Below are 16,304 nucleotides of genomic sequence, written 5' to 3'. Positions count from 1 at the left end.
GAAACCAGAATCATTGAACATCCTTGCTGATATCATCACATTGAAGAACACCACAATGCAGACCAAAAAAGGACAGCACATTTCCAGGAACTTACATTCTTGCTGCAGATCGAAGGATCCCTGCAGCATTCTCATGGACCAGCCCTTTTGAAGGACCCAACATTACATGACATTTTTGTCATCAATGGATCAACTGAACCATACAAGACAGCATGTCAAGAAAAAAAAAAGAGATAAATCTTGAAAAGAAAAACCCTCAAAAGATTAATCCTTTTCAAACGTTTTGTTTAAACAAAAAACAGTTATACAGGTGAGAGAGACGCTACATAAGAACCATCGGAGTACTTCAGACTTCTCAGAGAAGAAGACCGCAGAAAGGGGGTGATGGCGGCCTCTGGAATACCAAAGGCATTGCAGCTTTCCATTGAGCCTTTATTGGACTCTGGACGAGGATCTGATTTCAAAGAAACAGCATCCAGGGCAATGTTCAAGCCACTTGAAATGGGCTCCGTCACAAAGCTGAAACACCATAAAAATAGATGTATATATAACCAATCATACATGTGACTAAGCAGAGCAAAAGTCATGTTGTCAAAAGACATGACATTGCACATTGGATAGTTCAACAGATCATATGAATATAGAGATAAGGAGGTTTGGGCGAATATATCCCAACGTATTGCAGTCTGGTTGGATTTGGGCTTTTTTCCAATGACCCAGACTGTTTAGTTGATAGGGCTACTCTTGGATAGGGGATGCCCAAAACGGCTCTCGGATTGAATATTTCATCAACCCTTTGATTATACAAAAGGTTATGGTGACAGTTGATTGTTAAAGCAAAAGAGTCAAAATATCAAAGGGTTGAAATAATCCAGTTGAGAGCTTTTATTTGTCAATGTCCCCCATACAAAGTGAGACTCGATATATAAACAGTTTGGATCATTAGAAGAAGACCAAGATTCAGAGGCTAAAGCCTCAATGTATCCTATTGCAGTTTTTTGGGATGTATTCGAGCAAACCTCATAAATAATAGCTAAGATGATCAAGATATAAATTACAATGATCCAAACAACACATAACCTAAGATCCAAACATAGACTTTAGCACTCACTACCCTGAAAGGTCTTTAGAAATGTTTAGAAACTCTAGTTTCTCCAGCATCCATTTTAACATTCTAGATCCTTGCTCATTTGTCGGCAGACCTGATAACATGGCAAGCACGGCAGTGTACTTGCATGTCACATGTGTGATGTAGGCCCAGCATAAAGATAGCCTGGAACAAAAAGCAGTAAAATCTGCTCATCAGGTGTATCCCACCGCATAAACAGCCTGGCCCGAAAATCAGGACAAACAACTCATCAGGCAGGTCACGTGTGCACAAAAGAACAAACAATTAAGAAAAATTGACGAGCTATCCACATGGTATGGCCCACCAGAGGAGTGGTGGGCCAGGGATCTGCAAGGCGCTGCTTCCCAGATGAGCACATGGATCTCACATGTGCCATGATTTTAGCATGTGGCCACAAATGCACTACATTGATTTTTATTCATATTTCTTTTGTTTTCACAATCTGCTGTGTTTGCAAGGGCCTGTTTGGGATCAGATACTCGCTCAAGTCGATTTAGAAAATCCATATTTGTTGGCAGCCAATAGGGATTGGCCAAATCCACAGAGAACATATACACTATAAAAATTCAAACTTTGGGAGTGCTACAAATAATTCCTCACATATAGTAGTTTAAAGAGCGGTTCTAATTCCACGTGTATAATTTTGCCCACCTACATGCCAGCACACATGCACAGTGTGTAAAATCTGAGCATTCAATTTATATCTTTCATGCCAACAACCAGCTTTGATTACTTGCCAAGAAAGCCATAGAATAAGACACAAATCAACTGCTAGACAAGACTTGAGCAGGACTGACACTTGAATGCTGGGTCTGCCATGCGACACATTGACCCACCTGACACATTGACCTACTTAATTTTTGGTACAGAAAATCTAAACATCGTGGCACACCTTTTAGTGGATTCAAAATGCTGGGTCTGCCATGCCATCTCTTCATTTGTCACATTATCCCCATGAGCAGGTCTGACACTTGAATACTTCACCATCAGCTTCACGGCTGCTTGTACTTCTTGGATGCCGCTCTACTAGCAGCTAGCATGGGGATTTCATCGTCTTCAGAGGCTGCCACTCCATCGCTGTCTCTGTCAGACTCCACAACCATAGGTGCCTAATCTTCGGGGACTGCAAGGGTCGCCAGTTCTTATAGCCCCTCAACAGTCTGTGTCTGCTCTCTAACTTCTACAGAGGCCGACACATGTTCTTCCGCATCCACTGGTCTGTGCTACTGTCTCTGTCGCCTCAGTCAGCCTTAGTGTAGACACCTCCTTGGTGTCGTCTGCTTCGTCTGTGCATACTACCTAGGCTCTGTGCCATCCTCTCCAGTGAGTCTGCTATGTCTGTGCAGCTATGCACCACTTCACTTTCTCTTGCTGCGTGTATGGGCCTGGTTAAGCAGTGCTGGTTTTCGCACCAGCAGCTCCAACCTTGGACTTCTGCACCTCGGCGCAGGAGGAAGGCTTAGCCTCCAGAGATTCCTGAAGACTCAAGCACAATGAGAACATGGTCAGGAGCAGGCCTCACAAGCACCGACCATACCGCCCCATCCAAGTGCCTTTCCCAACACTATATATGAACATCAAGCTCCTGATTAGACCATTACCCCCACATGAAGGCAGAGTAATCGGAATCCGTTTCAACAACCCACAGATTTTCTCATCTCCCCCCAATTTCTCATGCACAAATTTGATTATGTTAAAACCACCAACTACAAACCACAGGAGATTGCATTTAGCATAAACACTCAACAACTCTAATCAGAAGAGAGACTGCATGCTTGTATTATTAGGGCCATAAACTGTTGCTGAAGACCAGTTCACATTTTCCCCTAGATCAGCACAGACAATCAAGAGAAAAGAAAAAACCAATCATTCATCTTTGACCGCATCCCGTCACTGATTCACATCATATTAATTCCCGATGCAGAGCTGATGGAAGCAAAAATGTAAAACCCCTATTGATGTAGCCCCACAATTCATCAATCACACTACTATTAACACAAACCCGTTTTGATTCCTAAAACAAAACGATATTGATTTTTCCTTCTTCTAAGCATTTCTTTAACGACAAGCCAATGATCAAGGTTCACCTGCTCCCTCACATTTCATGAAACAACACTTGTTGCAAACTTGCTTTACTCCTTTCCTTCACTCTTTCTTCTCCTTGATTACAAACGCACTAGATCAGTAGATCTATTTAATAACTGAACTTAATCTGCCACTTCTTGCCTGCCTTTCTTGTTGACCACTGAATCTCTGCCCAGCCTCCCTGCTGACCCTTGTGTTCCTCCAAAGATGAAAATATAGCTTTTCAGATCCCTTCTATCCCCATCAAATGATAATTCATTTGAGCTAGTATGATGCAGGACAACTCACCACTTGTGTGCCCCTGCATCTCACAGGCCACCTCACTCAAACCCGCTGTGAAAATGCCCCTGCATTAATCACTCTCGGTGAGGAGTCTCGAATACGAGACTTCCCACCTAATACCACTTTGATGCAGGACAACTAATCACTTGCTCTAAAAACTCGAACTGATAGAGCGTGGAGAATCAATCCCTTTACCTCATAGCCCAAGGCCCCACATCCCATGGGTGAGATCCTCGGCCGAACCCCCCTCACGGGCCCCACGTCACATGGCTTCCGCCTCACACAAGGCACCCACCTCACATGGGTGGGGCCCGCCACGAGTGTGCCCCTGCATCTAGAGTTGTACACAAACCGAGTTAGCTTGGTTAACTCGCTCGACTCAAAAAAGCTCAATTCGAAACTCAATTCAAGCTAAGTCGAGCTAATTTTTGGAGCTCGAAAAAATTTCAAGCCAAGTTCGAGCTTGTCCGAGCTAGAATCGAACTCAGATCGAATCAGTTCAGTGACTCGGTTATTTTGATCTTGGCGTTGCTAACCAAGTGGTCAATGAAATGACTCAACGAAGTGTTGTTTCGAGTGCATACATTCTCTGCACGATCAACTGGTGGCGAGGAAGGAATGGATACGAAACAAATCACTACAAAAAAAAAAAAAAAAAACTTTACATGATGAAACTACCCTCGTATTTTGATTTTGATGTTGCCTATCAAGTGTTTGATGAAATACCTATAAACTAATGCTCCTGTTTTGCATACTGTGAGAAATTGAAGGTGCACTCTATGTGTTTGAGAAAATGTGCATGGGCTCGAACTGGCCCGAGCTGCTGACCAAACCGAGTCGAGCTGGCCAGTCAGGCTCAAGGACCGAGACGAGCCAAGTCCGAGCTGGGGTCAGCTATTGGTCAGGCCGAGTCAAGCTACGCCAAGCTCGACTTGTGTACAGCTCTACATGCATCCTACAAACCACCCCACTCGAGCCTGGTGTGAAAATGTCCCTGCATTATAGTAATTTCCACCACTGATCTCTTACTGCTATTCTCCATCATCACATTAGTATCATCAAATTTCTAAGGTTCAGCTAACTCTTCATGATGACCTTCTTTGAAACTTTTAATGACATTTGTTTTTCAACCTATGTCACCTTTAGCTTTCCTAGACCACAAAATCACTAAAATGGCCAAATAGTGCATTGAGATGATCCAAAGGGTGAAGACCATGAACACCAGTTGTGTATCTGCCTATGCTTACGCGATTCAGGGCCATAAGGCCTGATTCAGAAAAAAAAAAAAAAAAAAAAGCCTGCAAAGGGCCTGTAACAGCCGTTAGGGGCTGATCAGGGTCATACTGGACCAATACGGACCTGTAATGGACTGATACATTTTTTGCCTTTAAAATATATTTCTGACCAATCCATGGCCATTGCGGCCTATATCATAATGGCCAATAAGGCCAGTGTTGTCGCTACAGTTACCGTTATTGGATACCTTGGGCATATTAGACCCTTGGCAACACTAGAATATAGAAGACCCAACCAAAACAGAATAGTATGAAATTTTCTGATGGGGTAGTGGCAGTATGTTGGCTAGACAAGACACCAACATCCATAAAGCTTCCAAATACTTTCCTCATTGATGCTGAACACTTACAAAGGACATTAGATTAGTATGTTATGCATCATATATTTGTCACCTGTTGTAGAGATTAGTCTACTTGGGTTTTCCCTTTTAAATAAGAGTTTTTTCCCAAAAAAAAAAAAAGTAATTAAAGGCTTGTGCTATCTCACAGCTTGGATTGTAATTGTTCCCAGAATTAATAGAAGCCTTCTGAAAATGCATATTTTTTTTTTGTGCAAATATTGGCTCGTTCATATCAAACAAAAGTCGAAATTGCAGAACTTTTGTAGATAAAATTGGCACTCAAAGCTGTGGGCCGTCAATTTAGATGGTTAGGATTATCCAATCAGAATGTTTTTGGACTATGGTTTATCCATAATAGGGCCTACCAGTGTGAACTTCTAATAGCCTGACCTGTTGAAATACACCAACCATAACTAGTGTCGTCTTATGTTAGCTATACTTGCAATCCAGAGCTAATCTCATAATATTTCCCATAAGATAAAACATGTATTGTTAACTTTAAAAAATAATGTGACTTAGTTATCATCACAATTTGCACCATCATAGAGAGAAATCACATACCTAGCTTCAAAGCTCCTCCCCTCAGAACCCATGGCTGCACAAACACCACAAATGGTCCATGGTGGTAGAATCGCATCCTTGATCTCAACACTATAGCAGACACCAGTTGATTCCATATGAGATGCTCCCAAAGGATGAAGAACTGCATTGGCTCTCTTCACCTCCTTGCATCTCACCTATGATGAGGATGACCCGTGAGTCCCCAAGGAGGCATTTGATATGAAATCAGCAAGAAAAAGCAAAATAATATACAAAGTTTTCTTGGTTAAGACATTTTGGATCTTTAAAAAGGCACCTAAGATATTTAAAAGAAATGTGCCTATGCAAACAGCAAACTATTGGCCTTCTTGTAACTATGTCCACAATTGAAGTAAAGGTTTGAAAGCTTGGAACTAGATCAAGTTTGAAAAACTTCTGATATAATATGCTAGCTTGAGCTTTTGACTTCTTGACGGAATGTTTCAAGACTTGATCAAGCTTGTCAAGAACCTCATGGAGAATTTCAAGTGCTCAAACCAGTTTGTCAAGTAAGATGGGAAGTGAGTTGCCTATACCACCTTAACCAGAATCTTGATTGAGTAGAGCCAATTCAATGAAGTTTTTTTAGTAAAACATTAGTTGAGCAATAAAAACTATGATTTGTAAAACCAGATAACTCTAAATTTCTGATTGCTAGGTTCGAGCATTTGGATGGGGAATCAAGAATATACTTAGGACACTTGTAGGCCCCCAGCAGAACATGTCAAACTTCGGTCAGACACTTTTTGTGAGCTTCCTGCAAATTTTGAGAAATAGGAAAACAGCTCTCAGCCAATTTCACATTTCTCACACTTCTTAGAAAGTCTCACACAAACAGACACGCAGCATGCTAATGCCAGTTATCTACCACTTCCCAGGAGTAAATATAGTTTGGTTCTCCATGAAATACAACCTTATCAAAGAATTAATTCTCCTTTTCAACCAAATATATAACAAATCTCTGCGAAATCAGTGATGGTAACATGTAAATAGTAATACCCACCTCCGGAACATGAAGAGATGCATTTTCGAACGGCACAGGTGAACATAGTGCAGGGACATCAATGCTGGTCAAGGAACTCAAGAAAGACCTAATAACACCAATCATGAAAAGAAAATTGAGATCCAATCAGAGGTCTGAACATTTATATCCAAAACATAAAGTTTGAAGAAGCCTAACTATAATGTATGGTGTCTTCGAGACGTTTTAAGATTCCAAACTAGATTTTACTATTGATTATTATTATTATTACCTATAATTTAACAAAAAATCAAACAATCCATGGACATTCTCATTTCCAATGAATGCTAGCAAAGACTGAGATCTATTGTCAACATCGGACATGGAATCCAGGTGACGCGTCTGCATAAAAGCAGCAGAAATAATCAGAAAATAGCACAAGTATTAACAAAAGAAGATGAGCACAAATACAAACCTGGCCCAGATTGTGCTTCTCAATCTCAGAGAGTTCAACCAGATCTTCTTCAGTATCTTCTTCAGCTTCAGAATGGCAAAGAGGCATGGAAAAATGGATTCCCTATGATTGGAAAACAACACAATAAAATAAAAATGAAAACATAAGTGTGTGCAATGCAAGAGATGAAAAGCATCATTTCCTTGCAAGATGCAACAAATCCAGACCTTCCAAGCAAAAACACAAAGGACACCACTTAAACCCCTGTCATGGTTCAAAAAACCACCAGCCTCAAGTCCTGGCCCCTGGGAAGGCATCAGTATTTGGATAAAAGTACTGATATGGCAAGGAGACAGGAATGGGAATATTACTCTCCAGTTCTCAGAATCCAATCATACTTGAAAATTTTGGTCAAACACACGCACGCACGCGCGTGCGCACACACACACCACACACACACACACACACACACACACACACAGCATAAAAGTGTGATAGCTTACATGCTCCCTTAGCAAGGATCGTAAACCTCTACTTGACTGAGACAAATAAGCATTACACGAGCGCTTCACCTTTCCCGAAAGATCACCACCAACAAACATCACCACAAATTGTGAAGTACAAACTACGAAATTTCCAATGAAAAATAAATCAGCAAATGATTAGCAATGTAGAAGAAGCAAATCCAAATTAGAACCACATCACAAATAGGAAAATTATAAGAAATTCCAACCAAAGAATCCATCAAGTTGCAAATACAATGCATTTTAACCATATCATGTTGCTGTTGAATTTAATTAGTACCTAAATAAATGATTCTTGTGGCTTTTCAATCAACATGCGCCCCATGAGAGTGACTCATGCAAGCCCCTTTATTGGTAGCTATTGCCGCTGACTAAATGCAAAGATCACATTTTGCATCTTCATCTGCTAAAGCTTCCAATAATAAGGTCCATGTTCTATCTCATAAAGGGGGTTTGGTCTGAAGTCGAAATCACCTTCAACCCTCTCCTTGTAAGGTCAACCAATGCAACGATTCATGATTTTCTCATGGAGAAACTAGGGGCCAAATGAGGGGCCCGTTTGGCACGCATCATATTCCTATTCGCATAGAAATAGCAATATCAACATAGATAATTATACATTTGGTGCACTAATGGACTATGCTGATAGCATCGTAGCAATGATACCAAGATACCGCTATTTCTGCATCGTCTTCTGCTTGCCTTAAATGAAGCATTATTGGCATTGCTGGTTTCCCCCCCCCCCCCCAAAAAAAAAAAAACACAACACTATTTCGATAACAAAAAATGGCATGCCCTCTTATGACAAGGGTTCGACTTATCTTCCCACCTCTCAGCTCACCAAGTATCACGTGTTTGGGCAGCAATGATTGTGTGCCATCCAACCCATCCATTAGATGTGTGCACTCATGTTAGGCCTGAAAATCCAGCCTGAAAATCTGGTTATTGGACATTTGAAATGGAAAAAATAAAATAAAATTCCAATGGTCATATTTTGTCAAGGAAGTGTTCACAAATCAAAGGTTAGAATCACTCAAACGTTCTGATTTTGGGACTCTGACTTCGCTAAAATGAAATCCAAATTTTAGTTGATTTAATTTAGTTAGTTTGATTGATGTGTACAATTTCTGAGTACCTGTGCATCGTATCAATTACTCTCTTCGTCTTTTTTGAAAGGGACATATCAGTGTGCTTTTTCAGAACAAATCGCATATAGCCTATAGCAAGGGTAAGGGTACCATAACTTGTGGTACCGTGCCATCCTTTTCCACCAACATGCTTGTTGTTCAAGGCACCAGTATCATGAATCGCAAAGGCCGCATCATGAAAATCACATCGAAAATAAAGATGATCCATGCACAAAGTGGCCAACACCTGTATCTTGAGACAAACCAGCGGTTATCCATTGATTCTAACATTGGCCAACCTGTTTAGAGGAAACACCTCATTTTTGTGCCCAGCGACCTACAGAATGCAACCTATAGTAATCATGGTATTCACCTCCTACATGAGTGGCAAGTTGGCATTAAAATGGCACATGTAACAAGCCCATAAAGACCATAATGTAACGATAACGATGGGACCTATTAAGCGACACAGGGCTGCAACGTCCGCTCTTAAAGAGAATGGCAGGTAATGGTCGTTATGGCCCCATAACAAGCTAATACGAGGCCGACACATTTTCTTCCTTTAAAAGATTTCTAACCATTACAAGGTTGCAATGGCCATTACAGGGTTGCAACGGCCGTCACGACCAACATCATAACTGCCATAAGGTTGGCCATTACAACCACCATTACTGTTATTGAATACCTTGGTCGTTAGCCTTCTATCAACATTACTAGAAGACCTCACATGATGGTGCAATGGAGGTTTTCGACGAATATTCCAACAATGCCACCATCAACCGAGACAGAAGTGCTTCTTTTAATGCATATGCCCTGAAGAAGATGGACACAACAAAGGAGTGTGACCAATGTTGTCAAATCATCTTTATAGTTTGTTAAATTATAGGATTATATTTCCATCTAAATGAGATTATTAAACCATCTATAACAATCAACAAGTTAACTAACAACTTATTAAAAACTACCAACATATAAATTTTATTGATGACTTGATGTGAATACATTGTACAAACTACAAACTACAACAGTAAAAAAACTATACTTATGTTAAACAGCTACATTATGCTAATCTTGAGGGCCTACAAGAAGCTACACTGAGAAGAAGAAGAAAGATGGAAGAAAGAAACAATGAGAGAGAGAGAGAGAGGAGAGAGATAGCAAGAACATGAGATGCTTAGGGTTTATTGAAACCCCAACCCTCTACTCTTATTTATACTAGTAAAAATGTAAATGGGACCTATGGGCCAAAATGGGGCTTATTCAACCATCAACCTTTCAACAATCCCTCAAGAGTCAAGTCGGAGCATCCTGATGAAGCCCAATTTGGAACAAGGGCTAACATAATCAAACATAAGAAAGAAATTCTTCTCTAACATAATCAAGCCTAAGAAAGAAAGAAATTCTTTTCCAACAGGAACTTCTACAACTATAGTAATGTGAGCCGTTGAAACAACCATCTGGCACAAATGAACCTGGATCAACTATCCAACTCAACCAAGGTTAGGTCAACTTCCAACACAATTAACCATCCGGATCAAATAAGAATGGGCCAACTGTCCAATATAGACAACAAGTAGGGATCAACTATCCAGCTCAACCAAGACTGGGCCAACTACCCAACACAATCATAAGTCCGGACAAATATCTAGAAAAAATAAGAATGGAGCAACTTTTCAAGATAAACAACTAGAATGAGCCAACTATTCACAATAAACAAAGTAAGTACAGATGAATAGTGCCAATAATGCATATCCCTAAACGTTTAATATCATCCCCCCAAGTAATTATAAGAAAAGGCTTGAAATTAATTTCAGATGAATAGTGCCACCGATTTGGAGAACCACTCGAATGCTCCCAAAACGAGGCTCCAAGTACATTCAGTCCATGGAACTCATCCCACAAATATATCTCTAAGATTTGACATCATTTCCCCAAGTAATTATAAGAAGAAAAAATTGAAAATGAAAACAGGCACTATTCCTTCCAAAGAATAGCTGAAATTAATGATTTGCAAAACAAATCAGATGAAAAACAATAATTTATTACATGAATGTGTAGATTTAAAGAGTATACAAGAATTCCAATAGTCCACACTCCATTAAAAATCAAATTTTGTTGATAATCTCGTCTACGGTTTGTGCATCACACCATTTCGTTTTGTGAAGCCAAGGAGTCTAGTGTGACCAATTTGAGAGCTTTGATCTACTGGTTTGAGTTGGTTTCTTGGCTGAAAATCAATTTATCCAAGTCCAACATCCTTGGAATTCACACATCTTGGGAAGAGCTTTCCTCTCTTGCGAAGATTTTCAATTGTGTATCGAGGGCCTTTACTTTCTCTTACCTCAGTCTTCTGTTTTTTTTTTTTTTTTTTTTTTTTCCAGTAAACCAACGAGTCATCTTCGGGATAAAGTTGTGAAGAGAATGGAGTGAAAGCTTAGCCCGTGGAAGAGTGGGTTGCTCTCTCTATTTCATGTCCTTATTTAGATGCCCCAAGGCAGTGCTTGAGCGAATTGATAGACTCTCAAAAGGGATCTTCTCTAGCAAGGTGGAACCCTTATCTATAAATATCACCTCCGAAATTGGAAAGAAGCTTGCCGTCCTTTCAAGAGGGGAGTTGGGATCAAGAGGCTATACCTTGTTAATTTTCTTCTTTTGAGTAAATGGGTTCGAAGATTAGGTGTTGAGGAGTCGAGTTTGTAGCATAGTATCAGCGCTACTAAATACGGGCCGACACCTATGGGGTGGTGGATTAAAGACTCCTTTCACAGTGTCTCCTTTATTTGGAAAGCAATCTCTAAGATTGCCCCTAAGGTGCTAAATGGGGTCAGGTTTGTTGTTGGGGACAGTTCCAACATCAGGCTCTGGGAGGATATTTGATGCAAGGAGACCCCACTTTTTTTAGATTATCCAAACCTGACAGCCCTCTGCCCATCAACTAACATCACTATTGTTGATTGCTTTTATCTCGAGATTGGTTCTGGTGCCTAATTTGGAGGACCACTCGAATGCCCCCAAAACAACCCTAAATTCATGTAATTCACATCACTCATCCCAATCATGCATATCCTTAAACGTTTAATATCATCCCCCTAAGTTTTTGAATTTTAAAAAAAAAAAAAAAAAAAAAAAAAAAAAAAAAAAAAACCTTGAAATTAATTTCAGTTGAATAGTACCACCAATTTGGAGAACCACTCGAATGCTCTTAAAACGAGGCTCCAAGTTCACGTAGTCTATGGAACTCATACTCATCCCACTAATGCATATCCCAAGATTTGACATTATTTCCCCAAATAATTATAAGAAAAAAATTGAAAATCAAAACATGCACTATTCATTCCAAAGAATAACCAAAATTAATAAATCAGCAAAAAAAAATTAAAAATTCAAATGAAAAACATTTATTTACATGCATGTGTAGATCTAACGAGTATACATGAATTCCAATAATCCACTCCCCAAAAAATTAAATTTTGTTGATAATCTCGTCTGCAGTTTACGCATGACACTATTCTGTTTTATGAAGCCAAGGACTCTATTATTGCCAATTTGAGAGCCTCAGTCCGCTAGTTTGAGTTGGTTTCTTGGTTAAAAATCAATTTTATCCAAGTTTGAAAACCTCAGAATTCACACCTCTTAGGAAGAGCTTTCCTCTCTTACGAAGATTTTCGGTTGTGTGTCAATCTTCTGCTTCTCTTGTTTTCTTTCTCTTTGACAAACCTACAAGTCATCTTTGGGATAATGTTGTGGAGAGAATGGAGCAAAAGCTTAGCTCGTGGAAGAGTGGGTTGCTCTCTATTTCATGTCCTCATTTAGATGCCACAAGGCATTGCTTGAGCACATTGATAGACTCAAAAGGGATTTTCCCTAGCAAGGTGGAACCATTATCGATAAATATCACCTCCTAAATTGAAAAGAAGTTTGTATATCGATGGTTGGAAAATCATCTCTTGCAAAGTTTGTCGTCCTTTCAATGAATTGGCCGCCGGGGGGGGGTGGGGGGGGGGGACTGGGATAAAGAGGCTATAACTTATTAACTCTGCACTTATGGGTAAACGGGTTTGGATATTTGGTGTTAAGTCGAGTATTTTTTTTTAATTTTATTTTTACACACGCACACGCACCCCACGCACTCACGCTGGTGGAATTTCACTACCTATGGGTACTCGAACCCTTGACCGGGAGTGGAAACTCCTGATAGTTTACCACCTGAGCAAGAGCAAGGACCCTGAGGAGTCGAGTTTGTGATGTAGTATCAGCGCTACCAAATATGGGTGGATTAACAACTCCTTTTATTGTGCCTCCTTTATTTAGAAAGCAATCTATCAAATTGCCCCTAAGGTGCTAAATGGGGTCAAGTTTGTGGCTGGAGATAGTTCCAAGGTCAAGTTCTAGGAGGATATTTGATGAGAGGAGACCCCACTCTATTTGGATCTGGCTCGATAACGACGTCCAAGAAGGGCCTACTAGTTAGAAGACGGAGTTTTGGTTCATTAGAGTGGGCCCAATAATCAAGAAAAGCCCATCATGGGATCTCATGATCGGGGCCCACTAGTCGGATTGATTTCATATTTTAGGTTTTGATTATTTATGTTATTTAGAATATCATGAACGTTTTAGATTTCTTTGATTAGTTTTTATTTTGGTTTACTTCATCGCCAAGTAATAGGTTGCGCACATGGCGCGAGTTCTAGGATAGCCAAAAAAATAGTGTTAGAATGGGCTGTAAATGATAAGGATATTAGTAGTGTTGATTTTTCTTTCCTAGGTGGCTAGGAATCTCCTGCTCTCTAAGCAGTTCAGCTCCCTCTTTTTCCTTTTTGTTTTTCTTTTCTTCCTTTAATGATATTCTCACCGTTGCTTTTAATAAAAAATAAAAAATAAAAATTCTTGCAAGTTTTTTCTACTCTCTGAGTTTCTGAGTTGTGGAAATTTTGAAATGGGTGCGAAGCCCTCCCTTTTCGAAGAGTTAACCATCATGATGCAAAGCCACATCTATCCCCATCCGCCCCTACCCTCTTCCATCCATATATCTCACCTTTTACAGCCATCCTCGACTCGAATCCATCAGTTTTGCAGCAGATCTTCTCCCTACAGCCAATTTCCAAAACCGGGCCCTACAGGAGGGCTGGAACTTCAATGGAGCACCGCGCACAGCCCGTAGCTCGGATTACCCTAAAACTTTGGGAGTTTGGAGCCCACCCCTGGCCGACCAGGGCCAAGGAATCAGTTTCCGGGTGTGGGACCCGCTCGCACGTGCGTCAGGCCCTAGCCCACTGTCTGCTCACAGGAATTGTCTCCCGGTTCAGGTTTTCTCTTATTTTCCCCTTTTTATACCTATTTTCATAAACCATAACCTTAGATTACATGACCCTTAATTTATTTGCCCTTTTTTTCACCCCTAGGGTTCCTTGAGTTGAAATTAGTGAATCCCTTGGATTAAGGGCTGATTACTGTGCATGTGTGAATGATTATTTCTTATCTTTAAGTATCATTTGGTTCATAATTTTTATTGATCCAGCCCTAACATGTGTAGGCTTGGACCCGTATAGATTCCCCTTAATTGAATGGTTTGGACTTTCATGTGGGATATGAAATTTGTGTAATTGTTTCTGAACTAACGTGATCTTAAGCCTGAAATCTCGCACATCATATTTGAATTTCATGTCCTGCATCGGAGGAGGGGGAGGACTGGGATGAAGAGGCTATAACTTATTAATTCTGCTCTTTTGGGTAAATGGGTTTGGATATTTGGTGTTGAAGAGTCGAGTTTGTGGTGTAGTATCAGCGCTACCAAATATAGGTTGACCCCTATGGGATTGTGGATTAACGACTCCTTTTATTGTGCCTCCTTTATTTAGAAAGCAATCTATCAAATTGCCCTTAAGGTGCTAAATGGGGTCAAGTTTGCTCTTGAGATAGTTCCAAGGTCAAGTTCTGGGAGGATATTTGATGAGGGGAGACCCCACTCTATTTGGATTTTCCGAACTTGACGGCCCTCTGCCTATCAACTAACATCATTGTCGTTGATTGCTTTTCTCTCGATATTGGTTCTGGTACTTGCCCATTAAAGACTCCTTTTACCATGCCTCCTTTATTTGGAAAGCAATCTATTATATTCCAAAATTCAACCCCTAAAGTTTTGATCCTTCCAAAACAATTAGATTTCATGTTTTAATCACCTTAGATTGCACAACAATGGTCAAAATCACCTTAGAGTCACTCCCAAAAACGGAGAAAAAAAAATTTAATGAAGAGAAAAAGTTGTTAAAAACCCCCAACAATGTAGAAAACCTTAAATTGATTGTTCAAGTGCCATAACGGTTGTTATGCCCCTCGTAACGATCCGTTACGATCCAAAAAATAAAAAAATCAAAATCAGGCGTTATGCCCCCATATAGCGTAATGGGTATGTGTTGAGGGTCAAATATTGCATATTAGACCCCAGTTATTACCTGAATTTACGTGCATGACAATGTTTAAACGGTTTGTTTTAATCGTGTTTATGTTGCAAGGTGTATTTAGGAGCCTGAATTGAAAAAGGATACTAAAAGCGTGGATTTGACGCTCTGAAGTCACCAAGGCAAGGGACGAACTCCAGGGGACCGAGATCGAAGAATTTACACGCCTGAGATTCAAGAAAATCTAGTATTTCACGCTAAAGAGGGCCGAAATTCGTCCAGAATGCAAGATCACAGGGTTCCCACCATCTGTTCGGCTCGAAAGTTTATATATGGCTTGAGGACCATAAATTAACCGTCCACGTCAAATTTCAGCTCTTGGATCCTGTGGAAGTGGCCCAACAGACAAATCAGCCCATAAACTATCGATTTTGGGCCCGCCTAATATCTGGATATGCTTCAAATTCAGTCTTAACCCCTTAAACAGGGTGATAGAATGAATGGACGGAACAGATTTCTCACAAACATCATGAGTGACCCCACACGTGCACTACATTTACATAGGGTACATGTGCAATAGACGCACACCGGATCATTGCTCTCGGTCAAAGGGCCTTTGACCGATGCTTTCTTTAAGAAACCGGATTCTCCAGTGTCTTGACGCACGCCGTCCATTTTTGAGTAGTGGGGCCCACGCATCATCCAAATGGAAGATCTGAACCGTCCAATGTGACCAGGGGGTGGGCTTAACCCTCACCTGTGTCCTTTTGGCCGCATACACACATATACACGTGGATCGTCGAAAAACGCAGAATGGATGGCGAATTGATTTTATATAGTGGACCGCACCAAAACTCGATAAAAACCACCCTTTCCCGACTGAAATCTCATCAGGAATCCAATGAACGAATCGGATTTCATCAAAAACATCACTATGGGGCCCACCGATCATCGCAGCGTCAGTTCTTCGCAGGCCGTGCGTCTGAAAAATCCGGATGTTCCGGGCCGTTCCGCGATCATGTCAATGATCTGATTCACCATCTGAACTGTCCAGAGGCGAGATAGGGTAGCCATAACCCCGTCCAAGAAGTCATTTTTGAGGGATATGGACAGTCAGCCTTTCAAAATT

The 16,304-nt window shown here is 40.6% G+C and overlaps 1 protein-coding gene across 1 annotated transcript in view; it reads right to left on the bottom strand.

Annotated features, from left to right (window-relative positions):
* Positions 1–56: 56 nt before the first annotated feature.
* LOC131249153 (uncharacterized) overlaps positions 57–16,304 on the bottom strand; it is a 28,346-nt gene continuing 12,098 nt past the window's right edge. Inside the window, exons 10-15 of the mRNA XM_058249740.1 lie at positions 7,630–7,751; positions 7,148–7,249; positions 6,965–7,074; positions 6,715–6,802; positions 5,694–5,869; positions 57–519 (exon numbers count right to left, since the gene is read on the bottom strand). Of these exons, the coding sequence (XP_058105723.1) occupies positions 303–519; positions 5,694–5,869; positions 6,715–6,802; positions 6,965–7,074; positions 7,148–7,249; positions 7,630–7,751 (815 nt within the window). The 3' untranslated portion in view covers positions 57–302. The remainder of the gene's footprint in view (positions 520–5,693; positions 5,870–6,714; positions 6,803–6,964; positions 7,075–7,147; positions 7,250–7,629; positions 7,752–16,304) is intronic.

This window comes from Magnolia sinica, chromosome 6 (genome assembly GCF_029962835.1).
Source record: "Magnolia sinica isolate HGM2019 chromosome 6, MsV1, whole genome shotgun sequence".
Lineage (NCBI taxonomy): Eukaryota > Viridiplantae > Streptophyta > Magnoliopsida > Magnoliales > Magnoliaceae > Magnolia > Magnolia sinica.
Note: the sequence above shows the minus strand (reverse complement) of the source record. Positions and strands in the feature narration are given on the sequence as shown.